This window comes from Mesoplodon densirostris, chromosome 8 (assembly GCF_025265405.1).
Source record: "Mesoplodon densirostris isolate mMesDen1 chromosome 8, mMesDen1 primary haplotype, whole genome shotgun sequence".
Classification (NCBI taxonomy): domain Eukaryota; kingdom Metazoa; phylum Chordata; class Mammalia; order Artiodactyla; family Ziphiidae; genus Mesoplodon; species Mesoplodon densirostris.
In genome coordinates, this window is record NC_082668.1 from 29,420,301 (window position 1) to 29,447,092 (window position 26,792).

The following is a 26,792-nucleotide window of genomic DNA, read 5'->3' on the forward strand; positions in this document are numbered from 1 at the left end:
TTCAAACTAAAGGCAGTGGCAGAGACTGGAGTGGAGGGAAAGGATCTGAGGTAATTTGGGAGGTAGAATAGAAGTGCTTAGTGGCCAGATATGGAGCGAGAAGGGGAAAAGAGAAGCAAAAATGGCTGCTAGGGTCTGGCTTAGGGAACTACGTAGAGTGTGGTTACTTTTTCTTAGATGGTGCAGGAAAAGGAAGAGGTTTGGGAAGGAAGATCATCTTGCATTCTGTTAAGTGGAGCATGGAAATGGAGCTCTCTGGTTGAAAGTAAACCTCTGCAGGCTAAGTCCATTTTGTGATATCCCAACTTATGTTTTCAAAAATAGCACATTAAATCAATTAAAAAATGTGATTGGGGAAATTCCCTAATGTTGACAGCTAAGAATATCACGTTTTTCATGGAGCAACTTGGAATCTATGGTTTTAGTAAATGAGGCATCCTATGTAAAATAAAACTGGTAAATGAAAACAACATTTAAAATTGTGTTGTCATTAGAGTATACACAAATTGAATAGCTGTAGGTATAGAAGTGATTGCCTTGAGAAGACATGTGTAATAAGGAAAGGAAGAAAGGAAGGAAAGCAAGAAGGAAGGAAGAGAAGGAAGGGAAGGAAAGAAGGGGTCTTCAGAAATAGGGAGATTTAAGTGGCATTTAAGTAAACCTGCCAAAGGGAGCAGTGGCAATCAAGGGACCTGAGTATTAATCAGGAATGACTGATCACGTGAGTCCCATGAAGGTAGGGATCACATCTGCTTCTCACTTCTGGAGCACAGCACCTAGCACAGTACCTGGCCAGTAGATGCTCCATTCATAATTGTCCAGTGTTGTCCGTGGGGCAAGAAAGCTACAAATACCATTGGCTGTCGCAACTGGGTGACTGGGGATGTGTGCAAGCTGGATGGCAGGCAGTGAGTAAAGAAATGAATAGGGAACAGAAGTGCCCTTGACCGGTGGGGAGGGCCGCGCTGTGCAACCCTCTGCTCTCGCTGCAGGGAGATGGCTCAGCGACTTCTCCTGAGGAGGTTCCTGGCCTCCATAATCTGCAGGAAGCCCTCTCAGAGTCAGTGGGCGCCCCTTGCCTCCAGGGCCCTGCAGGCCCCACAGCGCAGTCCTAATAACCTGACAGTAACACCCAGCCAAGCCCAGTCAATATACACCACCAGAGTCTGTACAACGACCTTTAACATCCAGGATGGGCCAGACTTTCAAGACTGAGTTGTCAACAATGAGACATCAGTGGTTGTGGATCTCCATGCACAGTGGTGTGGTCCCTGCAAGATCCTGGGGCCAAGGTTAGAGAAGGTGGTGGCCAAGCAGCATGGGAAGGTGGTGATGGCCAAGCCGGATACTGATGACCACACAGACCTCGCCATAGAGTATGAGGTGTCACCTGTGCCCACCGTGCCGGCCATCAGGAATGGGGATGTGATGGACAAGTTTGTGGGCCTCAAGGATGAGGACCAGCTGGAGGCCTTCCTGAAGAAGCTGATTGGCTGACAAGCAGGGAAGCGTCCTGACTGCGCCCGCCCACCTGGGCCCCATGGTCCCGGGGGACCCAGATAGAACACACAGCCCTTCTGTGCCAGCCCTTTCCATCTCCTCCCTCTGCCTGGCCCCTGTGGGTCCATGCTTTGGAGACCAGGCCCCCAAACACAGGAGCCTCAAGTGCTCCCAACCTGGCTGACCGTCAGGGTGGCCGCCCAAGGAGCGGTGCCGCCGCCGAGCTGGGACAGCCGTCTCCCCACCCACTCTCTGCTCCCTCTAGGGCTTGTCGCTGTGCTCCTAGGATGCTGGGACAGAGTCCTGGGGCCAGCCTGCAGTAACAGCTTGGTCTCCCTGCTCCCTTCTGATCTGAACCCCAGTGCCTGGCTCATCTGCCTCCTGCATTTTTCTTTCCTGCTGCTGTTTTGTAAAAAAAAAAAAAAAAAAGGAAAAAAGAAACCCCAACAAGTGATAGTAATATACATAATTCCCTAATTTTTTGTAGGTCTGTAATAAAGAACTTTATGTGATCCTCTCTAAAAAAAAAGGAGAAATGAATAGGAGTTGAGAAAATGGAGACAAGGATTCTCTTCCCAAACATTTGGTTGAGAAGAGAGATGTGGTAGTCATTAGAAGGAGATGTACAGTTAAGAATGCTTTTTTTATTTTCAAGATGGAAAAAAAATGTGAGTACATTTATATGTTAAAAGGTAAGAGCTGATAGAGAAAAAAGGAGTTTGAGGTTAGAGGAGACGGCAGAATTGACAGAGTGAAGTCCCCAAGAAGGCAGAACTGGATGCATTCCAGGGCAGGCGTACATTAGCTTTGGGCTGAGAGAAAAGCAAGGAGAGAGGACCTGGGTGACAGACCTCTATTCTGGGTCTGTCAGAATTGAGACATTTCTGATAGAGGATAGGTTTAGGAAGAGCTCATCTGACGACCTCTACTCTTCTCTATTATGATAGGCTTCTGACGAAACTGAGCTATTTGTAATGAGGTGGATAGACCTAGGGTCTGTCATACAGAGTGAAGTAAGTCAGAAAGAGAAAGACAAATACCGTACGCTAACACATATATATGGAATTAAAAAAAAATGTCATGAAGAACCTAGGGGTAAAACGGGAATAAAGACACAGACCTACTTGAGAATGGACTTGAGGATATGGGGAGGGGGAAGGGTAAGCTGTGACAAAGCGAAAGAGAGGCATGGACATATATACACTACCAAACGTAAGGTAGATAGATAGTGGGAAGCAGCTGCAGAGCACAGGGAGATCAGCTCGGTGCTTTGTGACCGCCTGGAGGGGTGGGATGGGGAGGGTGGGAGGGAGGGAGATGTATGAGGGAAGGGATGTGGGAACAGATGTATATGTATGACTGATTCACTTTGTTATAAAGCAGAAACTAATAAAAAAAATAGGCTTCTGTTTGGAAAGCTACTCTGGGAAAGAGAGGATAATGTGTAGAGAAGTTTACACATCAGAAAAGCTCAATATACCTAACAAAAAGAGAAACAATATCTTCCCTCAAAGTTGGATAAATTGAAAAGAAATCTGAGCAAAAATCAAGGAGCTCAGGTATAAATAAGTATGTCACAAAAGTGGAAGATGTGAACTATTTGTTCCTCCAAATAGTTAAAAGACATAGCAACAACTTTGTGGGGAAGAGTTTAAAAAATTAAGAAGAAAATGACATGTAATTGCAAAATGTGTGAACTTTACAAACACTTTAATCACATAAGAGACCAAAAAAAAGACCACAGGGAATATTCTTCTTTATTAAAAGGATACCAGGAGGAAAAGGTCACCTCAAATATCAGGGAAGCAAGGATGATTAATATTTAATTTAGTTGTTTAAAAGATATAAGTAAAGGGGCTTCCCTGGTGGTGCAGTCGTTGAGAGTCCACCTGCCGATGCAGGGAACGTGGGTTTGTGCCCCGGTCCAGGAGGATCCCACATGCTGCGGAGTGGCTGGGCCCGTGAGCCATGGCCGCTGAGCCTGCGCGTCCGGAGGCTGTGCTCCGCAACGGGAGAGGCCACAACAGTGAGAAGCCCGCGTACCGCAAAAAAAAAAAAAAAAAAAAAAGATATAAGTAAGGTTTGGGGACAAAAACAGGCAACAGATTGAAATGCGGGAAACCACGGTGGAATGGGAAAGGATTCAATGAAGTTCAGTTTCAGTAAACAACGTCTTGTTAAATCCTTAGGACCTAGTGACTACATTCCACAACAATAATAATATTGTCTGAAGTCCTAGGAATGTCATTAGATACCATTTTGGATATTCTTGTAGACTAGAGACAACGCCTAAGATCGTTTCAAAATAGTGCCTGCCTCTAACAGCAGACGCATGCAAAAATAGGTAGGTGTGACCTTGAAAATTAAAGAATTTTTAAGTTGCTAAGCAGAAAAAATACTAGGAAGCATCGTTATGAAAACAGATTTGAAAATATGTTGTTTTAAGAGAACATCGGGGCTTCCCTGGTGGCGTAGTGGTTGAGAATCCGCCTGCCGATGCAAGGGACACGGGTTCGTGCCCCGGTCTGGGAAGATCCCACATGCCGTAGAGCAGCTGGGCCCGTGAGCCATGGCCGCTGAGCCTGCACGTCCGGAGCCTGTGCTCCGCAACAGGAGAGGCCACAGCAGCGAAAGGCCCATGTACCGCAAAAAAAAAAAAAAAAAAAAAAAGAGAACATTGGAGGGCAGTAAGAAAAAACTGTATCCTTTTATGACAGTGGCAAGTCTGGGAGACCAAAAGGAAGCAAAGAGAAGTAATGTGGTTTGAATTAAGCAAGAGTGTGATTCTGTGATAGAACCTGACACCTTGCATATTCCTACTGATGGCTGAACATTCCCTGGGAGAACTTGATGATTAGTGTTTTACATGGATGGATCTGGAGTAAACTCCTTCATTCATTCATCTTATTCATTCAGCAGCTGTTCAATACCCGAGCCCTTACCACAGGCCACACTTTTTAGGTGCAGAGAATGTTGCTTTGACCAAGAAAAACAAGGTCCCTGTTCGCGTGAAATTTATCTTCTAATAGGGGAGTCAACAAACAGTCTTATCCATCACATCTCAAACTCATGGCCCAGCATGGCTATTGGTCTCCAGCTATTGTGACTTCATGCCAGACAGTAGGGTGAAGGAGGAGAAGGGAGATTTTTCAGAAGATCCACATAGTACAGTGCTTACATATCATTGGCTTAAAGCTTAGTCACATGGCCACACAGAGCTGCAAGGGAGGCTCAGAAAATGTAATCATATAGCTGAGTAACTAATGCAGAAGGAAGAACTAGATATTGAAACTGGATATTGAAAGCACTCTCTGTAACGAACAGTCTGTAAGAAAAGATTAGAGAAGTTTCAACTTCAAGAATGATCATGATAAAATTTCATAGCCCTTTGCAAGCACGTATGAAAAATTTATACCAGCAGTTCTGTAATGATCTTGTCTTAAGCTAAGAGGACAGAAAAAGTGGAGAGAGGCTTAAACTCTAGAATGAAACTAGGTTAGATGCAAGAAAGTCTACGATGGTCAAGTGAACAGGATTATATATTATATTTGTGTGTTGTAACTAATTGGATTCTATCTTGAGTATCACGATTAGTTCTTATAGAAGAGGATTCTGTGTGTAAGTAATATGTACATATTTTCTGGACATAGAGTCTACCCTTATCATCATATTCTCAATGATGTATGTAAACAAAAAAAGTTAAGAATAACTATTATACCTGATTTGATGTGGAACAACTTGACTTCTCTCATTCCCAACTTCAGAACATTATAATCCGGAATATTTAGTAAGTAGAGCATTCAGTGGTACTGGTATAGTCAGTACCATTGTAGTAAACTACCCAGTGTCTCTTCTATGTGTCTTTTTCTACTCCTTCTGAACTCTTCTCCCATCTTCTCTCTTCTCACGACATCTAGGTTTCTTTCTGCCAAGTAAGTCCGTTGAGATGAGAATGCGAATTTAGTTGAAATAATGCTCTAAAAAAAAAACCTGAAAAGGTGTTAGTTTACCATACCATCAGGGCAATTAATGCTCACTGGACAGGTCAGTTCTGGCCCCAAACGTCCCCTGTGGCTACAATTCCAAAACAAACATCAGAGACAAACTTTCTGAGACAAGTTCTAGGAAAAGCCTGCAGTTTTAAGAGAGACTAGGGGTTTCCTCTTGCCTTCCTGGGACAGTTATTTTTCTCTGCCATTTAATGGTTTATTTACTTCCATTTGTCTAAGTGTTACAGGAAATCTAAACTCTTTCTCGGCCCACTGTTAGTGCTTCCTTCAATCACCTCCAAGTGGGGGTAGAAGTGCGTTTCTCTCCTGGTTTTCTAAAGCAGATGCCAGCTCTACTTCCAGCTCCAAAGACTGTAAAAGCATGTGGTCTGCACTTAACTAGTTTCAGAAGAGAGCTCCCCTCTACACTTGCCCAGGAAATAACTCACTGCCAAATCCACTTAGAACAAGGCAGAGTGTTTTAAAAAAAACACATTAGATGCTTTCAATTGTATTTTTCTTAATCATGCCAATGCGCCTTTCCTCCCAGCATTTCCATATTTCCATTTGTTTCCCTTGTGTGACATCTTGGTACATTTAAGATATTTCCGTTTTATTCTCTTAAAATTGCCTTACCGAAGTTAGAACCATTTTCTTGCAATGATTTAACGTGTTCCCCTCAGTATCTCCTAGTAGCCTTTTTGACAACAGCTTCCTCAAATGAAGTTGATATTAGAAGGAGGAGTTTCATTAAACTTGACAGCACAGAAAAGTTTGAAGATGCCTTTTTAACCAGGTATGCCTCCTAGAAACAAAGATCATAGACTTTAGGACATGAATTTTTTCTCATGATGGCTCTATTGTCCTGTTCTGGAGACAAATCGATTTTTTTTTTTTTTTTTTTTTTGCTGTACGCGGGCCTCTCACTGCTGTGGCCTCTCCCGTTGCGGAGCACAGGCTCCGGACACACAGGCTTCGCGGCCATGGCTCGCGGGCCCAGCCGCTCCGCGGCATGTGGGATCTTCCGGGATCGGGGCACGAACCCATGTCCCCTGCATCGGCAGGCGGACTCTCAACCACTGCGCCACCAGGGAAGCCCCAAATCGATTTTTATACCCATAGCATGGCATCCACCCTGAAGTACCTCTAGAACTTTTCTATCAGAAGGGATTAGGACAGCAAACTGGATGGAGAGTTATATTTGAATAGGAAGAACACTTGGAGAAAAACCCAACGACTTAGGTTACATTTGGGGGGCGGGTAAGGCCTTGTCCCTTCTAGTGACTAGACCTGGCCTCCGTAGGGTGCTCCTTTGATGAGCCTACGTTGAGTAATGCCATACACCCCATGAGTTGTTTCATTCCAGTTGTACTTACTACGTAGATAAAATCAAATACTCCTCTGAAAATAATACTTTGTTTATGCAATCAATGCTTTGCCCAGGAGAGGCAAAGAAAAGCTGAGACCACAGAAGCAGCTGAAGCCAATGTCCGAAATGAGTCTACCCTGTTCTTTGCAACCGGTTTGCTGTGTCCCACCTTGGCCATGTGGTAAACCTCTACTCGTTCTTTGAGGCTTAACTCAAGCGGGTCCTCCTCTGCACTGACTCTCTGACTCCCTCAAGGCTGTGAGATTCTACATCTTGAGTGCATGAGTTCCTTCCGTAAAGCAGCCTTGTATCACATTGTGTGGTAATTGTTTGACACCCTCATTAAACTAGCCACTCCCCTGAGGACAGAGCTATTTTATTCAGCTTTTTGGTATCCCTGGCACTAAGTAGAATACCTAGCTTGCGGCAGTCTCGATACATTTTTCTTGAATGAACAGATAAATGAATGAAAAAGTTGAATTGAGAGCACCAACAATCACAATTTGGAAACTGTTATAATTATTTTTTATTTTTCAGTCTATTCTCTTTTGTGCCTCTCCTTCTAGTTTCTGTTCTCCTGCAGCATTTTTAAACAACAACAGTCATTTCCTAACGCTCACAATTTTATGGGTGAGGTAGGGCACGGTGGGGACTGCTTATCCCTTTTCCAGGACAGCTGGGGCCTCAGCGGCAGTGGATCTAGCAACTGGACATGGCCAAGATGGCCCACACAGGGCCACACAGCTGGAGTGTCTGTTCTGGCTGTCGGCTGCGCTCCTCGGTTCCTCTCCATGTCACGTCTCCTGAGGCTGGAATGTCCACAGTGGCTTCTTCACTCCTATGTCAGGTGTCTGGTCTGCGAAGGCTGGAACATCTGGGTCTGGCTGGACATCCCTCACCACGTGGTGGTCTCAGAGTAGTCAGACTTCTTACTAGACAAGGATATGTAATCCCCGTGTGTTTTACTTCTCTGGTAAAGACATTAATCTAAAAATATGGGTGAGGGACTTCCCTGGTGGTCCAGTGGTTAAGGCTCTGTGCTTCCAATGCAGGGGGCGTGGGTTCGATCCGTGGATGGGGAACTACGATGCCACGTGCTGCACGGTGAGGCCAAAAAATTAAAAATTAAAATAAATAAATAACAATATGGGGCAGGTGTGGTGAGCAGCATTCCTTCAATTAGAGAAAAAAACCCTCAAAGCCAACTTCTTCACTGTTATGAAGTTCGTCCAGACCATCACCTTACAATGGATTATGCTAAATTACTGCAACCATATCTAAGTCTTACGCACTACCCACCATTCAAATAATTCCTTTCCCCCCTGGGTCTCTGAGATTTTTGGTAACTAGAAAGAACACAGATTTCTGCAGAAGCAAATTTGCCATAGGTTCAGTTTGTTTTGTGATGCCCCAACTTATATGTTGAAAGTAACATATAGTCCATTAAATCAAATGGAGAGGAGTAATAGAGGAAATTTCCTAACGTTTACATGCTAAGAATATCTTATTTTTCTAGTGATAACTTTGACAGAGCAAATTAGAATCTATGGTTTCAGCAAAGGAGGTGTGCTATGTAAAATGAAACCATTGATGAAAACAGCACTCTAAGTGTTATTATCACTGCTACTTTTAATTAGTAATTTCCATGTGAATGTGTACTGTGAAGTGCTTGACATGCAGAAATGAATACCCACAAAACCCCCATGATACAGTAATATAAACGTCCCTCAGGGAGACTCTCCACATGGGACCAAAGGCCCATCTGACCCATTACATAAGGATCTTCCCTTCTGGGAAGTAGGTGGAATGAACACGCTGTTTGCTATTGCCCGCTTTTGAAGCAAGGTATGGCAAGGTCTGTGTGCCCTTCTCCAGAAGTATCAGGGGAGAAGCCTGAAACATCTGCAAGCTCTGTTTAGCGCTCTTTTGGGTAGAAATCATGCTTTGCTGGCATTTTATGTTTCTATAAAAGAATAGGGAGAAACTTGCCTCTCAGAGTCCTCAATGAGATAAGAAGGTCGTGGTTAGGTAGCAATTATGATTAGGTGTCTGCTGAGGAGAAAGAAATAAACCGGATCAGAAAAATATACATTCCCTACAGGTATCCTTACAGGGCCTTGACTGAGGGCCAAATAATCACAGAGAGAGCAATGCCACTTCTGAGGCTCAGGATAATTTGGATAATTAATTATAGTTAAGTAGCGATTAATAATGATTTGAATAATTGAAGGTTCCCCACCTTCAGTCTGTGGGCTGGGAGCAGTGCCATGCTGAGCCATAATGGAGCCTGAAACAAAGGAGAAATTAATAATACTTATCTGGCTCTATTAAAATTGTTGATATTTTGTTCATCATAGATTTTTAAACATATTTTCATTAAAAATATTCTATTAAAGTATTGTTTATCTTGATCATTGTTTTGATATCCCCTTAAAAACTTGGCACTGGCAGCAAGTGCCTCATTATTCCCCGCCCCCCCACCGCCCCCCACCAGGCCCTGTACCCAGAAGCAATGTGAAGGGTACTTTTTTTTTTTTTTTGCGGGACGCGGGCCTCTCACTGTTGTGGCCTCTCCTGTTGCGGAGCACAGGCTCCGGACGCGCAGGCTCAGCAGCCATGGCTCACGGGCCCAGCCGCTCCGCGACATGTGGGATCTTTCCGGACCGGGGCACGAACCCGTGTCCCCTGCATCGGCAGGCGGACTCTCAACCACTGTGCCACCAGGGAAGACCAAGGGGTACTTCTGATATTGCTTGGTCTGCCCTTAACAGAGAATAAAGGGAAAGTCCAATCCTTGGATTGGTCCCTGACTTTCTGTGTCCTAAAATTTCTAAATCATTGAGCTCAAAAGAATCAAATTCCAGTCTGGGCCAGAGATGGAAGGCAGCCCCAAGTCTTGAGTGTAGCACTATTACCCCACTTTACAGATGAGAAACTGAGACTCAGTACAACTGACAGGTATGCCTCGATGACAAATCTAGAAGGTGGAACATGAAGACTTGAATCCAGGCTACGTGGATTCCGTGGGCTGTGCTCTCAGCCACTGGGCTCCAAGGGACTGCCCATGTACTGTTTCCTACCATTCCCCAGTGAAAAAGACAAATAATGTATTTTTTCTCTCTTAACATAACAGCCAGTTACGAGTTATGAGTAAATATCTTCTATTAACTTTTAATAAATTTATTGTCTTTTTACTCTTACAGAAGTAATATATATTCACTAAAGAGAAATTAGAAAATACACATCAATGAGAAATCAAAATCCAATCCCCAGAGCCACCCACTATTACCACTTTTTTGCATATCTCTCCAAGCTTTATTTTATATATTTTTTGTTTTGTTCTCTAAGTCTTATTTTAATAAAGATAAATTATATGTATATGATTTTAAAATGAAACTATGCTACACATGCAGTTTTTTAAAATGTGATTTCTTCACTTAACAATATACCTTGAACATCTTTTTCTGTCATTGCTTTTTGCAGAGTAATTTGTAATGGTTTCATAATATGCATTCATCCTTTCATGAATATTTATTGAGCGCCTGCTACTTTCCAGGCATCAGCTAGGCATCAGAGATACATCGGTTAACAAAACAAAGAATTTGGCCCTCTAGGGTTGACAGTGAAGTAGGAGACCTTCAAAAATGAATAAATGGGGCTTCCCTGGTGGCGCAGTGGTTGAGAGTCTGCCTGCCGATGCAGGGGACACGGGTTCGTGCCCCGGTCTGGGAAGATCCCACATGCCGCGGAGTGGCTGGGCCCGTGAGCCATGGCCGCTGAGCCTGCATGTCCGGAGCTTGTGCTCCGCAACGGGAGAGGCCACAACAGTGAGAGGCCCGCGTACCACAAAAAAAAAAAAAAAAAAAAGAATAAATGTGTGTCAGTTAATAGGGACTTCTATTTTGGATGTGTCAGGGAGTCAGTCTTCTTTGATAAGGGGCTAACACGGGCTCAACTGTCCCATAAAACTGTCCCCCTTAAAATTTATATATTGAAGTCCTAACCCTCAGTACCTCAAAATGTGACCATATTTGGAGATAGGGTCTTTAAAGTGGTAATAAGCTACAGTGAGATCATTAGGGTAACCCCTAATCTATTATGACTGGGATCCTTTTAAGAAGAGGAAATTTGGACACAGACACATAGAAGGAAGACGACGTGAAGACACAGGGAGAAGTCAGCCACCTGTAACCCAAGGAGAGAGACCTGGAACTGATCCCTCCCTCACAGCTCTCAGAGGAAACCAGCCCTACTAGCATCTTGATCTTAGGTGTTCAGCCTCCAGAGTGGTGAGAAAATTAATTTCCATTGTTTAAGCCTACCCAGTCTATAGTACTTTGTTATGGCTGCCCCAGGAAATGAATAAATTCAGAGAAAGAGATCTGAATGAAGTGAGAGGGCACCAGCCCTATGGAGTCTGGGGACCAGGGAGGGCCAAGTCTTGGTAGTTTGCATTAGAGGAAAGCAAAGGGGTCTGGGGCCTGGAAGGGTGGCTGAGGTGAGAAAGGAAGCAGAGAAGTCAGAAAAGGCAGCAGGGCACCGCTGGGTCCTCAAGCACCCTGCAGGCCTTGGAAAGAACTTCAGGTTATACTCTGGGGAGACAGGAAACCACTGGAGAACAGTTGGACCTGACATACTTTAACAAAGGCCCCCAGCTTCTGCATGGAACCCAGATAAGATGTATCACAAAGTTTGGAACTCTTTTATTCATCAATTAAATTATTTAGCAGTGCATCTTAGTGAAAGGAATGAGAAGCAGGGAGAGGGGTTTCTGGGACACTGGCCCCAAGCCTTAAGCCTTCTTTGTATCCCCACCATCCCAACTGGCCATCCCACTCCCCGATCTGACAAACTGTATGAACTGTCATTTTAAACCAGCTTCAGACTTTTTCATGAGTCCTTCTCCACAGGGTCATACAGTGGGACCTCTCCTCCCCCAGGCGGAGGCCCGCTGGCTGTTAGCCCTCCCTTCGCTTATGTCTGTTCTCTCTCACTGGGTCTCACACCAAGGTTCCCAATCCTCAGGTTCCCTCCACCCAACTCAAGCCTTCTTAACTCACTGGCACCAACTGCCATCTGCCAAGATCCCATCTTACTCTTCTCTCTCCCTCTCTCCCTCCTCCTTTCCCTCATTCCTAGCTTTTCCTAGGAAATGGAGAAATGGAAGCCTCCTCTGATATCTGAAAATGAAATTTCACGGAAGTGGACAATCCCCATATGAACTCATGGTTACTCAGCCCAACTGGAAACCTCATGCCTTCCTAACAAATCAGAGATAATGGCTGCATGGGCAATAACAGCCCAGGGTTGGACCGAACTTTGACCAGCGTGCTCCTGTTAGGAGGCTTTCATTACTTTCCAGACTCCTCTTAGGCTACTGAGAGGTCCTCTCTTGTAGAAAGAGCCCCCATCAGTAGCTTCCTTTAAGAATGTGTGTGTTATTTTTGCTTCCTGCTCAAAATCTCTCTATGTCCTCCATTGCCTCCCACCCAAGGCCTATTGATTCTATCACTGTACACGTGTCATCCTATTCTAGGCTTCACTTTGACTGTTATTCACTGAAAACAAGGGATCAAACTGATCCTCTTTCTCAAAGAGCAATAAACACATAGAAGTGGAAAGAAACAAATGGATTCCATTAGTAAGTGTGCCAGTTCAGCCCAGACTAACAGGCTAATCCACTCTTTGACCGCAGGAGAGAGTTGACATTAAAAAAACAGGCAGTGGTACCTATATAAGCTGGATATTCCCAAGTGCAGATGCCCTGGGCCTACAAAGGGGAACACCACGAGGGCCACTGGCCCTAGTCCTCTGTCACAAAGGGCCTCAATGCCACCAGGTTATACCTATAATTACAGAGAAGCATTGGCAGGTTTGAAGAAAGAAGATATCACCACCCAACTTAACTCTGGGTCTCATTACTAAGCCACATCTGTTGTGTATGATGTATCAATATTTTTAATAAATCCCCTAGTAACTCCTTTAATCATTTTGGGAATGGCATAATTATATTGAACTGAATAAATACACGTGTAGGTTGAAACAGTTTATTCCTTAGATATTGACATTGAAAATATACCACAAATTTTGTAACTTTCATTTCTATTTTGCACTTCTTTTCCTTCTTTTTCTTTCTTTTTTATTTTGTTTTGGTTTAATATAGGACTGGCCTGGGCCTCTCTTGACCTCTGACAGGCCCCATGAAAACCTGAAACCGAGGCAAGGTGACAAAGTCTGGTCCTTCAGCACTAAGGGCCTCCTCATGTTACTTCTTTACTTAGAAAAATAAAATGTTGCTGCAGAAGACCCAGAGCCACAAATGTTCTTCTCAGGTGAATCAGTTTCCAGAATTCTTAGATTTTTAGTTTAATTTAGCCATCAGGGAATTGTGTAGACTGGAAATATCTAGGCAAGACCAAAACAAAATCTCAAGTGGGCATCTGTCTCTTTCAGGTGAGTTAGAATCAGATAAGCCTCTGCGAGGAAGCGAGTGAGGGAACTGTTCTCACCCCACACAATCACCTCAAAATCAGATACAGGGTGAGTTAAATAGTACACATCTTGCTGCATATCTGACCAGATTCCCATTTCTATTTTTTTTGAGCAAAATAGCACAGCACCTAATATATGTCATTAAGTATGTTTGCAATACTATAATTTAATCTTTGTAACTGCCATGCTAACCAGACACTAACATGCCCATATGTTCAGTATAGAAATGACGGCATGAAACTTTTTAGCAACTCCTTGTATTTCATAATAATACTGGGTCATCTTGAGTGTGAGGGATCATGACGCTGTCTGTATGTAGTTTTAAATTCCCTAGTGATGCCAAATATATTTGTGTCAACAGATACTGTTCCAAAATACCGGAGTTCAAATTAGCTGAATACCAGGGGACTGACTCAAATGACTGCAGGAGAAATAAATATATCTTTAACTAACTCAGATGGCAAAATGTTGAAAACTCAGAAAATCTGTATTACAAAGAGCTGGAAAGTAGTAAAGTAAGACATTTCCAGAAAGGCTAATCAATTTAGTGTTTTCTTTCATTATATTATTGGAACCCTTTTCAATTCACATCTTTTCTCAGCCATATGTGAAAAACTGTTTTTTACCAACTTATGATAGCATCTAATTAATTATGAATAATATATCATCGTTAGAAATGTAGAAATCTGTTTTATACTACAGAACTATTCAATAGAGTAAAATACCAATAATCATAGTAATAATAATCACCAAAGTAATACGTAACTCTGATTGAGTACTTAATATGGGCTAGAAGCTTCACTAAGTACCTTTATGGATAGTTTTATATTAACCTCCCAACAACCCTGTGAAATAGGTAAAATAATTTGCTAATTCCTATTCTAATGAATGGCTAAGATTTTTATTGAGAATTTTCTGTGTCAGGCACTGTACATGTATTAACTCATTCATTCCTCACAACTCTCCACAAAGCAGGTGCTCTCATTATTCCCATTTTAGGCATGAGGAAACTGAGGTACAGAGTTGAAGTCACCCGCCCAGGGCTACTAAGCTGTAAGTGACATAGCCAACACCCAAACTCCATCTGTCTGGCTCCAAGCTCAGTCTTTCCTTACTGAACAGAGGCTCAACACCTGTTATATTTTCTTTGAAACTTCTGTGTGCCAGGCACTGTAGCAAATGGTCTTCATATGTTAATTATCCCTCCTTGAGGAGCTCATTGTTTTCCCATTTTTCAGATGAGAAAAGGAAGGCACAGGCCACTTGCTCCGGGTTCTAAACCCAGTCTTACCTGACTCCTGAGGAAAGTGCTGGCCACAGAGACAGAAAGTAAAGAAGCTGCCATCTTCAAAGGCCAGCTCTAGACAGCACCCAACATCAGTCTTGTGGCAAGCCTGACTTTTTATGGGCTTGTTCAGGCTGGGAGAGTCAGAAGCTATCTGCCTGGGTCCACCCCTTTCTTAGATTTTTGAGTCATTTGTTTAGGCCAGTGGTTTGAAAAAGTCACAGACGGGGAGTATAAGCACAAGAGAAACTATTCTTGCAGAGTGAAAACCAGCTTGTAGTTTTTCCTGTTATTCATTTTGAGTTTCCTCTTCCTTACCACTGAACATTGTTTAAGGAATTATTTCAGTACTAAATTGCAGTAATTTCTATTTCCTTAAATTTCTATTTTCTTAAATTTCTTTCTGACATATATTTGTAGCCTCAGCTTTTTTTTTTTTAAATCTTGTATTTCTCTACCATATGTATTCTTATATGCTTATATTCCAAATCAAGTCCAAGCTACATGAAGTCAAGGTCTATATCTTACTCATCTTTTTAATCCTTATAGGACCTCACATCTTATATTGCATAACGTGGGTGTTTGAGAAATATTTGGTAAATTAATCAACTTCATAGGCAGTATATTTGGAACTTAATGATAGCACCTAAAACTATCCTAAAGGGCAAGTAACTACAATCCCAGTACACAAAATCACATACATAAAGATACAAAATCCATATTTTGATACATAGCTTCAGCTTTTGACAGCCATCTTTCAAAAATTTGGTGATGGTGCCATCCCAGCCTGGTGCCCTGTGCAAAAGACATTTCCCCTGCAAAATGGTGTTTCATTTTCCTGAACTGTGTACAGGATTGTCACTTTTCTTTGTTTCTTCAGAAATGAGTCCCTTCATACAATGAATCGTCATTTCTTCTTTCTGAAGTCATCTCAGTCTATCTTATTTTATAAATAAATAAATAAATATATATATTCACAAATTGACTTACAAAGCTTGAGTCCTCAACCAGGGCTCACTGCGAATGGCACCCTCTAGGACTAGTCAGTATATAAACGCATAACCACACACAGTGCCCTTGAAGTTAAGAGCTCTGTGCTAGAAGAATCCAACACTTAGAGTAGAGAATTTAACAGGAATTTGCTGTCCTTTGATTTTTTTCCCCCCTGCTGTATATTATTTCCAGATTTTAGCATTATGACTTTTAAATTATTTTCTCTGCAATGCAGAACCTGGATAGACAAGCAAAACAGTATATCTAGTGTGTAAGACAGAAAATCAGTTGTTGGCCTACTTGTAATAGGTTCAACTTAATTTTTTTTAATTTGGATTTTTTAAGAGGTTGTTATTGTGGGGTAAATTTGATACATTTGATCACATCGGTTTAGTGTTACTTCTCTTAGTTGAAACATAATGAAGAGCTAGAGTTTATAAACATGGCTCCAATGGGTACAAGCTCTAGTTGAATGGACATTTTGGTAAGCTAACACCATTTTTGAATGTAGCTACAAAAGTTGTCATCAAATTCTAGAATTACAATGGGAGAAAGTCTGGGAAGGAAGTAATCTAATTCACCTGTTTTAGTGCAGATATATTCTAAAGATCAAATGAAGTAAACTCGAGTTTTCTCTTTACTGACTTAGATCCTATACAAAGAAGATAGGTGAATTCCCTCATGCTTCTTCTTTCCTACTTTTTCCTTTTACACACACACACACACACACACGTGTGTATGGTTGCCAAATTTTCTACAGTGCATGTGATCTTGACAATCAGAGGAAAAAAACGCACAATAATAAGTGTATAGCACATAGTACATACTCAATAAATTTTGTTGAATGGGAAAAAAATACATTTGAAAACATGAATTATAAAATCAAGCCTTGTCCCTTGATTTAAAAAAAATTGTATGAGCTTCCCTGGTGGCGCAGTGGTTGAGAATCTGCCTACCAATGCAGGGGACACGGGTTTGAGCCCTGGTCCAGGAAGATCCCACATGCCGTGGAGCAACTAGGCCTGTGCGCCACAACTACGGAAGACTGCAAGCCACAACGGAAGCCTGCGAGCCACAACTACTGAAGCCCACGTGCCTAGGGCCCGTGCTCTGCAACAAGAGAAGCCACCACAATGAGAAGCCTTCACACCGCAATGAAGAGTAGCCTCCGCTTGCCGCAACTAAGAAAGCCCATGTGCAGCAACGAAGACCCAACACAGCCAAAAATAAATAAATAAATAAATAAATAAATAAATAAATTTATTAAAAAAATCATAGATACAGTCTCAGGACATAATCAACACTGTGAACAAAGATTTATGCACAAATATTTATTGCAGAGTTATAGAAATGAAAAAAATGGAAGCAATCTGAATAGGCAATAATAAAAGAATTATGAGATAAATGCTATATCCATGAGGAAATATTATGCAACCCTTTAAACTATATTTATAACAACTTTAAAGGACATGGATAAATGCTCATGACATAATGTTAAATTTATAAAATCAAGGGCCTACTAAGTTGTATTTCAGTACAAGTTTAGCTCTGTAAGGACACAGTGCACAGAAAGAAGAACTGGAAGGGAATATACTAAAATGTTAATAGTGTTTCAGGGTAGTGAGACTATTGAGGTTTTTTTTGCCTCTTTACCGTATTTCAGAATTTGTCTTAAATAATAAAGATGCATTATTCTGATGATGATAAAAGAGTTAAAAACTAGAAAAATGTTTCTATGGAAGAGAATTTATTCATGTAGCAGCTCAAAATCAATGAAAAGTTTATGCACTTATAATATAAACTAAACCCATCAGATGGTTTTCATTATAATGCTATGAGAGTCACATAACTGAGTTTCCATTATCCCTGCAGGTAATCTGTTCCAAAGTATAACAATCAAAAAATGTCAAGTTTACCTTCAATTTTTTGGTTTCTATTTGGATCCATTATGACTCAGCGACTTTGTGGGAATATGTGCACTTATATCACATTCTAACATCTTTCTTTTACTAAATAATCTATTAGTTTCATTTTCTCTTCCTTGCATTTTCTTATTTTATTGTCTCTTGTTTTATTTTATTCTGTATTATCTCAAGTTCCTGGGGTGCTAATTCTCTCATTTATTGTCTCCCGACTCTCCCTCATGGTGGATCATTTCCTCATGTAGTCTGTAATTTTTAATTGTGAGTATATCTTTAGCAGGTACATTGTTTCTTTAGATATTCCAGGTGCTTTGCATTATAAAAGTGTTCTCAAAGAAAGATTTTGTGTTTGCTTCCAGCCCAGCTCTTGGGGATTACACCCCATTCAGGACCCATTTTCATACTAATTTCTGGGCTTGGGATTCTCATACCATGCAGATGTATTAATTCAGATCTTAAACCTCTGCATAGGTTTTTTTTTTTTTTTTAAGAAATTTATTTATTTCATTTATTTATTTTTGGCTGTGTTGGGTCTTCATTGCTGCACGTGGGCTTTCTCTAGTTGTGGCGAGCGGGGGCTACTCTTTGTTGCAGTGCGCGGGCTTCTCATTGCAGTGGCTTCTCTTGTTGTGGAGCACGGGTTCTAGAGCACAGGCTCAGTAGTTGTGGCACACGGGCTTAGGTGCTCCACGGCATGTGGGATCTTCCCAGACCAGGGATCGAACCCATGTCCCCTGCATTGGCAGGCGGATTCTCAACCACTGCATCAACAGGGAAACCCCTGCATGGAGTTTTAATTTCTCAGAGGAGACTTCTTCTTATGCACAAAGTGCCAAGGGCACAAGCTTCCTTTATGCAACCAGTGTGGTGCGTCTAATTCTCTCTTCATAGTAGGCCAGACCTCCAGGACTCTGCTCTGAAGCAGAGGTCTTGGTTCTAGTTCCCCACCTGGTGTGAGCCCTCAGTCATGGCCTTCATCCCTATATGGATACACAGCCACACACAGCCTGTGACTGGGCCCAGTGTCCCCAGGACTTTGATGTCATCTCATACACATATTGCTCTAGTTTTGAGTTCCATCTTCTGTTCTGGTGCCTAGGTATTTCCTTTCAAGCTATATATATTTTTTTAAAGTTTTTGCATCTTATCCAGAAATCCTATGGTTTGGAGTGACAGGAGTTCTGTGGAATTCTTGGAACTCTGGAGTGGGAAGAGTTGTCTCAGCTGGATCTCAAGTCCTCAAGAGGGTTTCTGGACAAGAGCATCTCAGACTATATTATTAGCACACCTCATGTGTTGCCATCCATTTTGAGGGAGTCACAAGAGATTAGCCATTAACAACAGTTAGAGCATCTAACTTTTTCCATTTTTCACCTTTTAAAACAAATTCAAGACTCTTCCTGTATGATAACATGACCTTCATTTCCTTAAATTCTTTAGTAGGTAGAAATGCTCTAAGAATGTCATCTTTTGTGTATGTTGAGGTGGACAAAAAAGCTAAGAAGTTACTCTGGACTGTGTTCACCACCTTTTTAGGCATCATCTGAAGACATCCTCAACACCAAACTATGATCAAATTAATTCTTTAAAAATAAACATAACGACAAGAAGAAAACTAGATTTACTGTCTGCATCTTTCCCAAGATTTTTCTTATGATAAATTCCAAAGTGAAGTTTCACCCAAATGAAACATAATTGATAAAGTATGTGCTGTAGTTGCTCAGTTACCATAATAGGGAAATGATGTGGGCTTTTCCCCTCACAGCAAGTCCAGTCCTGAACTTAGGCAAAGAGCTCAATAGAGGAAAAATGAAAGCTACCTTAATGGGGCACCTCTCACCTTTTGCCTCTTGTCCATGCCAGTGGCCACTCTTGCTCCTGAGATCTCTGCCATTTGCACCCACGTTCTCCTTACTGTTGATGAAAAATTTAAGGAGAGGTCTGGATACAGATAAGCACAACCCAAAGGCAACTGATTGGTAGGTTCTGATTTTTAGCTACATCACTAAAATGAGTTTTCCTTAATTATATGATACCTCAAAAGAGAGTAATGGTAGGAATTATCTTTTTAAAAAAGACATAACATTTGTTTCCAGTTGTGTAGGACATCACCAAGATTTTTGTAAGCTTTTTTGTCACCCATCATTTCATTGGCTTTAAGAGAGTCCTCTAAGAAAAGGAGAGGGAGTTATTACTCATCTCACAGCAGAAGCTGTCAGTGCTAAAGGCTCTCAGGTGTCCCTTGGGCAAACCTGGGGCATCTGGGTTAGCACTGACCTGAAACCTTCCTTGACTCAAGTTTCCCTTTGCAGCCATCATCTTGATTCACTGGTTCCTTCTAAACTTTGCTTCTCTTAGCTCAATAGTTGGGTCTCACCCTCTCATTCTGATCCCTCTGTATCTCAGCTCCACCACTTACTGAAATTCCCACGCATATCACTGCCCTCCCACCATAAATCTTCCCCCAGTTACTCCTGAAACAAACCCACATGGGCTTTCACATGAGCCAACTGCACATTTATCACTTCAATTGTATTGACCATTGGCCACAATCTTCTAAGTCGTAACAGATGAGCCCGGATGATTCACGCAGGAATGGTAGGAATGACTGTGACAAATCTTTGGAAAGACAAACATGACTTGGTACCTCATTTGTGATGGGAAAATATTCTAGCATGTAAAAGGCATCTGAATTTATTAGCTTGGTGTAGCTATAATGTAACCACTAATGTATGGGATTTTTTTTTCTCACAGTCTGATAACAGCTTTATTGCGTGCAAGCCTTTGTCATTTATTGCTTCCTATGACTGTAAAAAGAGAAAAGAGCATGTTATGCCTTGACTGACTGACTTAGATTTGTGATTTATTTGATCAGAAATGTGCTCTCTAACCACAGCACTTCAATTTATGGCTGCCGTTGGTTGGACAGTAGATGAAAAAACATAATTAGAGAGCACTTAGGAAATCGAGCTGCTTCCTTAAATTACAGTTTCTAATTTGGTCATTATTTTAGGCCCAGACGCTGCTTGAGTTCTGATTTTTGCCCCGTACATTTATAAAAGTGATATGGATGTCAGAAGGGCTAACTAGGTGATGACAAGGCCGTGAAGTCTCCTTACGTTGCTTCAGCCTGAAGAGGAGGATCTGTCTGTCCAGTGTCACACTTTTGTAAGTGAGAAGCAGGAAACAGCAGGGAGATGAAAGGGAAGGGCTGGGAGCTACAAGTCTGTGGGGCAAAGGTGAAAACACCTGTGGCAGGGACAGAGAGGAGAGAGGCCTGGTGCTCGGCTCCGCCCCGTGCCTGGGCACAGAAACAGTGGTGCAGCATTAGTCTGCAGAGAATGTGAGAAAAACAGATCTCCCAGAAACAGACTCACAGACATAGAGAACAGACTTGTGGTTGCCAAAGGGGAGGGGGAGTGGGGAAGAAATGGACTGGGAGTTTGGGATTAGCAGATGCAAACTATTATATATAGAATGGATAAACAACAAGGTCCAACTGTAGAGCACAGGGAACTATGGTCAATATCCTGTGATAAACCATAATGGGAAAGAATATGGAAAGGAATATATATATGTATAACTGAATCACTTTGCTGTACAGCAGAAATTAACACAGCATTATAAATCAACTATACTTCAATAAAATAAATGTTATTGTTTGTTTATTTTTGGTTTTTTTGTTACTCATTTTCAAATATCTTTATTCACAAACCTGTTATTATCAGTCAGTTCAAATGCCATATGTATGATAAAATAGATTATAAGAAGTATCATATTTACAATGAAATCATTAGTTTATATAGCTGAATCAACTGATAGGCTACTTCCTGCAATAATAACTTAATGGGCCCAATTCTACCTTTTGAATGGACCAATTTTATGATTCTCCTAGAAAGGTTTTTTTTTTTTTTTTTTTTGGTACGCGGGCCTCTCACTGTTGTGGCCTCTCCCGTTGTGGAGCACGGGCTCCGGACGCGCAGGCTCAGCAGCCATGGCTCACAGGCCCAGCCGTTCCGCGGCATGTGGGATCTTCCCGGACCAGGGCACGAACCCGTGTCCCCTGCATTGGCAGGCGGACTCTCAACCACTGTGCCACCAGGGTAAGCCCTCTCCTAGAAAGTTTTGAGTTGGGTATAGTTTCTTGGTGCTTATTTCTGTGATCCAAGGCTTAAGAGAAAATCCCTGGAAACTAGCAACTGGAACCAGACCTCTCCAGGACTGAGGAGAGATAGGAGTGAGAAAAAAGACATCCTGTCACATCTTAAAGTCCCACAACTGCTATGCTTTGCAAGAGGAGGAAAGAATCAGTCCCAAGAATTATACTGAACACTTCTCAATCATCAATATCAAGGATTAATCTCTAAAACAAGTTTGCAGCTAGAAGCTCTCCAGCTAGTCATTAACTAAAATGCATATGCAATACAGTCAAGGATTCTGTGCTTACAAAACCACATACATCTTCTTTATCTCTAATTTTAAAATAATTCATTCCCTTATTGGGTATGCAAGTGAGCAATGGAGAAAGTTGTGCATCTGCAATACCGGCTGGTGCTAAGGATTTCAGTGCTTCCAGAAGATGGGGGCAAGAGAACTTAACCAGGCACCGGAGGGGTTCTTCTCTCTCAGCCAGGATGCCCCCATTTAGGTCACTTTTGAATTTCGTTTCAAGCTTATATTGTGCAAATTCTAGTTTTGGTTGTGGATAGTCCCCAAAGATTTCTTGAGTCACTCTCTGGACTCTCTCTTTTTCTATTTTGTTTTCATGAATGATCCTTGAATCCATATTTATATCTAGCTCAAGGCTTCTTTCTTGTAGAGGTGTAGTAGAGTTGTGAGTTTCAAAGGTCTGATTATACAGTTTAAAAACATTAGCCTTAAGAGCGTCCAGATACTGGCTTCTGAGGTCCATTTTCACAATCTGATGGTGTTTGCTAGCAATTGTCAGTGCCTGACCCAGAAGGGGTAGATTGCTTTTCAGTTCGGAGGAAGAAGTGAAGGCATACGGAGTTTGGGAATAATACACCACGTAAGCAGGTTTGTACTGGTTTGGCTTTCTATACTGTGTTCCCCAGGCAAGTTGAATCCATACTGCATTCTCCTCGGCATCTCTGAAGCTGACTGTCACATTTTTTAAAGCTCTCTGAGGAATTTTTCTTAAGAATTTTGAATTGTTCCATATCAAAAAGGTCAATGTCTTCATCTGGTCCTTTACTCATCTGAAAAACATCCGAAACTTTCTGATGCCGATGAAATTGAGTATAAATGATGTCTAAAAGGGCTGCATCATTGAGACTTGCATGATTCTTCTCACAAAGCAGAACCAAGTCCTGAACAAGAGATTCCTTTCTCTGCCGGAAGTTTACAGTCTGCAGTTGATTTTCAGACAAAAAATTCCAGGTTTTCAGTATTGTCATCATTTCAGTCATTGGAATTTTCAAGATGGTCCTCCTGAAAAACTCAGAAACACTTTCATCCATCTTTGGTACTTGGGACTTGTGGCAGTTGTGAAAGAGTCGCCTCAGAGGCATGGGATGAGGCTTCTTCAAGGCTCCCACCACGCTCGGGGGCCCAATGTCATGCCATCAGGGGTTCTCTTACCGTCCCACATCACCGGCCGGCTCTCTCCTCATCAGCTGTTCCCCAATAAAATAAAATTTTAAAAAAGAATAGAAAAGCAGATCTCCAAGGTCATGACTCTGATGAGTGGCTGGCATATAATGTTGGTAAGGATGGTCTGGGGTAGACTAAAGAAGAGAACTGAACTTGGCAGAAAGAATAACTATGGGTGGGATTATTGATTTATTTTCAGTATTTAGCAGATATACTGGATCTCTTTTATCTTTTTATTTTTAATTTTTAAATTTTATTTTATTTTTAACATCTTTATTGGAGTATAATTGCTTTACAATGGTGTGTTAGTTTCTGCTTTATAACAAAGTGAATCAGCTATACATATACATATATCCCCATATCTCCCCGCTCTTGCGTCTCCCTCCCATCCTCCCTCTCCCACCCCTCTAGGTGGTCACAAAGCACCGACCTGATCTCCCTGTGCTATGCGGCTGCTTCCCACTAGCTATCTATTTTACGTTTGGTAGTGTATATATGTCCATGCCACTCTCTCACTTCGTCCCAGCTTACCCTTCCCCACTCCGTGTCCTCAAGTCCATTCTCTACGTCTGCGTCTTTATACCTGTCCTGCCCCTAGGTTCTTCAGAACCTTTTTTTTTTTTAGATTCCATATATATGTGTTAGCATACAGTATTTGTTTTTCTCTTTCTGACTTACTTCACTCTGTATGACAGACTCTAGGTCCATCCACCTCACTACAAATAACTCAAATTCATTCATTTCTATGGCTGAGTAATATTCCATTGTATATATGTTCCACAACTTCTTTATCCATTTATCTGTCAATGGACACTTAGGTTGCCTCCATGTCCTGGCTATTGTAAATAGAGCTGCAATGATCATTGTGGTACATGACTCTTTTTGAATTATGGTTTTCTCAGGGTATATGCCCAGTAGTGGGGTTGCTGGGTCGTAGGGTAGTTCTATTTTTAGTTTTTTCAGGAACCTCCATACTGTTCTCCATAGTGGCTGCATCAATTTACATTCCCACCAACAGTGCAAGAGGGTTCCCTTTTCTCCACACCCTCTCCAGCATTTATTGTTTCTAGATTTTTTGATGATGGCCATTCTGACCGGTGTGAGGTGATATCTCATTGTAGTTTTGATTTGCATTTCTGTAATGATTAGTGAGGTTGAGCATCTTTTCATGTGTTTGTTGGCAATCTGTATATCTTCTTGTGAGAAATGTCTGTTTAGGTCTTCTGCCCACTTTGGGATTGGGTTGTCTGCTTTTTTGATATTGACCTGCATGAGCTGCTTGTAAATTTTGGAGATTAATCCTTTGTCAGTTGCTTCATTTGCAAATATTTTCTCCCATTCTGAGGGTTGTCTTTTCGTCTTGTTTATAGTTTCCTTTGCTGTGCAAAAGCTTTTAAGTTTCACTAGGTCCCATTGTTTATTTTTGTTTGTATTTCCATTTCTCTAGGAAGTGGGTCAAAAAGGATCTTGCTGTGATTTATGTCGTAGAGTGTTCTTCCTATGTTTTCCTCTGAGAATTTTATAGTGTCTGGCCTTACATTTAGGTCTTTAATCCATTTTGAGTTTATTTTTGTGTATGGTGTCAGGGAGTGTTCTAATTTCATTCTTTTACATGTAGCTGTCCAGTTTTCCCAGCACCACTTATCGAAGAGGCTGTCTTTTCTCCATTGTATATTCTTGCCTCCTTTATCAAAAATAAGGTGACCATATGTGTGTGGGTCTATCTCTGGGCTTTCTACCTTGTTCCATTGATCTATATTTCTGTTTTTGTGCCCGTACCATACTGTCTTGATTACTGTAGCTTTTTAAGTATAGTCTGAAATCCGGGAGCCTGATTCCTCTAGCTCCGTTTCTCTTTCTCAAGATTGCTTTGGCTATTCAGGCTCTTTTGTGTTTCATACAAATTGTGAAATTTTTTGTTCTAGTTCTGTGAAAAATGCCATTGGTAGTTTGATAGGGATTGCATTGAATCTGTAGATTGCTTTGGGTAGTAGAGTCATTTTCACAATGTTGATTCTTCCAATCCAAGAACATGGTATATCTCTCCATCTGTTTTTATCATCTTTAATTTCTTTCATCAGTGTCTTATAGTTTTCTACATACAGGTCTTTTGTCTCCTTAGGTAGGTTTATTTCTAGATATTTTATTTTTTTTGTTGCAGTGGTAAATGGGAGTGTTTCCTTAATTTCTCTTTCAGATTTTTCATCATTAGTGTATAGGAATGCAAGAGATTTCTATGCATTAATTTTGTATCCTGCTACTTTGCCAAATTCATTGATTAGCTCTAGTAGTTTTCTGGTAGCATCTTTAGGATTCTCTAGGTATAGTATCATGTCATCTGCAAACAGTGACAGCTTTCTTTTCCGATTTGGATTCCTTTTTTTTCTTTCTCTTCTCTGACTGCTGTGGCTAAAACTTCCAAAACAATGTTGAATAATAGTTGTGAGAGTGGAAAACCTTGTCTTGTTCCTGATCTTAGATGAAATGGTTTCAGTTTTTCACCATTGAGAACAATGTTGGCTGTGGGTTTGTCATATATGGCCTTTATTATGTTGAGGTAAGTTCCCTCTATGCCTACTTTCTGGAGAGTTTTTTCATAAATGGGTGCTGATGGGTGTCAAAAGCTTTTTCTGCATCTATTGAGATGATCATATGGTTTTTCTCCTTCAGTTTGTTAATATAGTTTATCACATTGATTGATTTGAGTATATTGAAAAATCCTTGCATTCCTGGGGTAAACCCCACTTGATCATGGTGTATGATCCTTTTAATGTGCTGTTGGATTCTGTTAGTATTTTGTTGAGGATTTTTACATCTATGTTCATCAGTGATATTGGCCTGTAGTTTTCTTTCTTTGTGACATGTTTGTCTGCTTTTGGTATCAGGGTGATGGTGGCCTCGTAGAATGAATTTGGGAGGGTTCCTCCCTCTGCTATATTTTGGAAGAGTTTGAGAAGGATAGGTGTTAGCTCTTCTCTAAATGTTTGATAGAATTCACCTGTGAAGCCATCTGGTCCTGGGCTTTTGTTTGTTGGAAGATTTTAAATCACAGTTTCAATTTTATATTGGTCTGTTTATATTTTCTATTTCTTCCTGGTTCAGTTCCAAAAGGTTGTGCTTTTCTAAGAATTTGTCCATTTCTTCCAGGTTGTCCATTTTATTGGTATATAGTTGCTTGTAGTAATCTCTCATGATCTTTTGTATTTCTGCAGTGTCAGTTGTTACTTCTCCTTTTTCATTTCTAATTCTACTGATGTGAGTCTTCTCCCCTTTTTTCTTGATGAGTCTGGCTAATGGTTTATTAATTTTGTTTATCTTCTCAAAGAACCACCTTTAGTTTTATTGATCTTTGCTATTTTTTCCTTCATTTCTTTTTCATTTATTTCTGATCTGATCTTTATGATTTCTTTCCTTCTGCTAACTTTGGGGTTTTTTTTGTTCTTCTTTCTCTAATTGCTTTAGGTGTAAGGTTAGGTTGTTTATTTGAGATGTTTCTTGTTTCTTGAGGTAGGATTGTATTGGTATATACTTCCCTCTTAGAACTGCTTTTGCTGCATCCCATAGGTTTTGGGTTGTCTTGTTTTCATTGTAACTTGTTTCTAGGTGTTTTTTGATTTCCTTTTTGATTT

At 41.2% G+C, this 26,792-nt stretch overlaps 1 protein-coding gene, 1 long non-coding RNA gene and 1 pseudogene across 6 annotated transcripts in view; 1 reads left to right on the top strand and 2 right to left on the bottom strand.

The window, feature by feature from the left end:
* Nucleotides 1–981: 981 nt before the first annotated feature.
* LOC132495358 (thioredoxin, mitochondrial-like) lies at nt 982–1,497 on the top strand (annotated as a pseudogene).
* A 7,349-nt stretch (nt 1,498–8,846) lies between these two features.
* Nucleotides 8,847–26,792, bottom strand: part of LOC132494863 (uncharacterized) — a 66,371-nt gene continuing 48,425 nt past the window's right edge. For 4 of the 5 annotated variants that reach the window (XR_009533171.1, XR_009533170.1, XR_009533172.1 and 1 more), the window contains exons 3-5: nt 19,391–19,464; nt 9,098–9,145; nt 8,847–8,910 (exon numbers count right to left, since the gene is read on the bottom strand). This is a non-coding gene — a long non-coding RNA (uncharacterized LOC132494863). Of the gene's footprint in view, nt 8,911–9,097; nt 9,146–19,390; nt 19,465–19,827; nt 19,958–26,792 lie in introns of those variants that run through there. The other variant, XR_009533168.1, reaches the window with a different exon arrangement.
* Nucleotides 21,953–23,030, bottom strand: LOC132495383 (centromere protein N-like). The gene is given in 2 exon segments (XM_060107238.1): nt 21,953–22,715; nt 22,717–23,030. Coding segments are annotated over 2 exon segments (1,077 nt in total).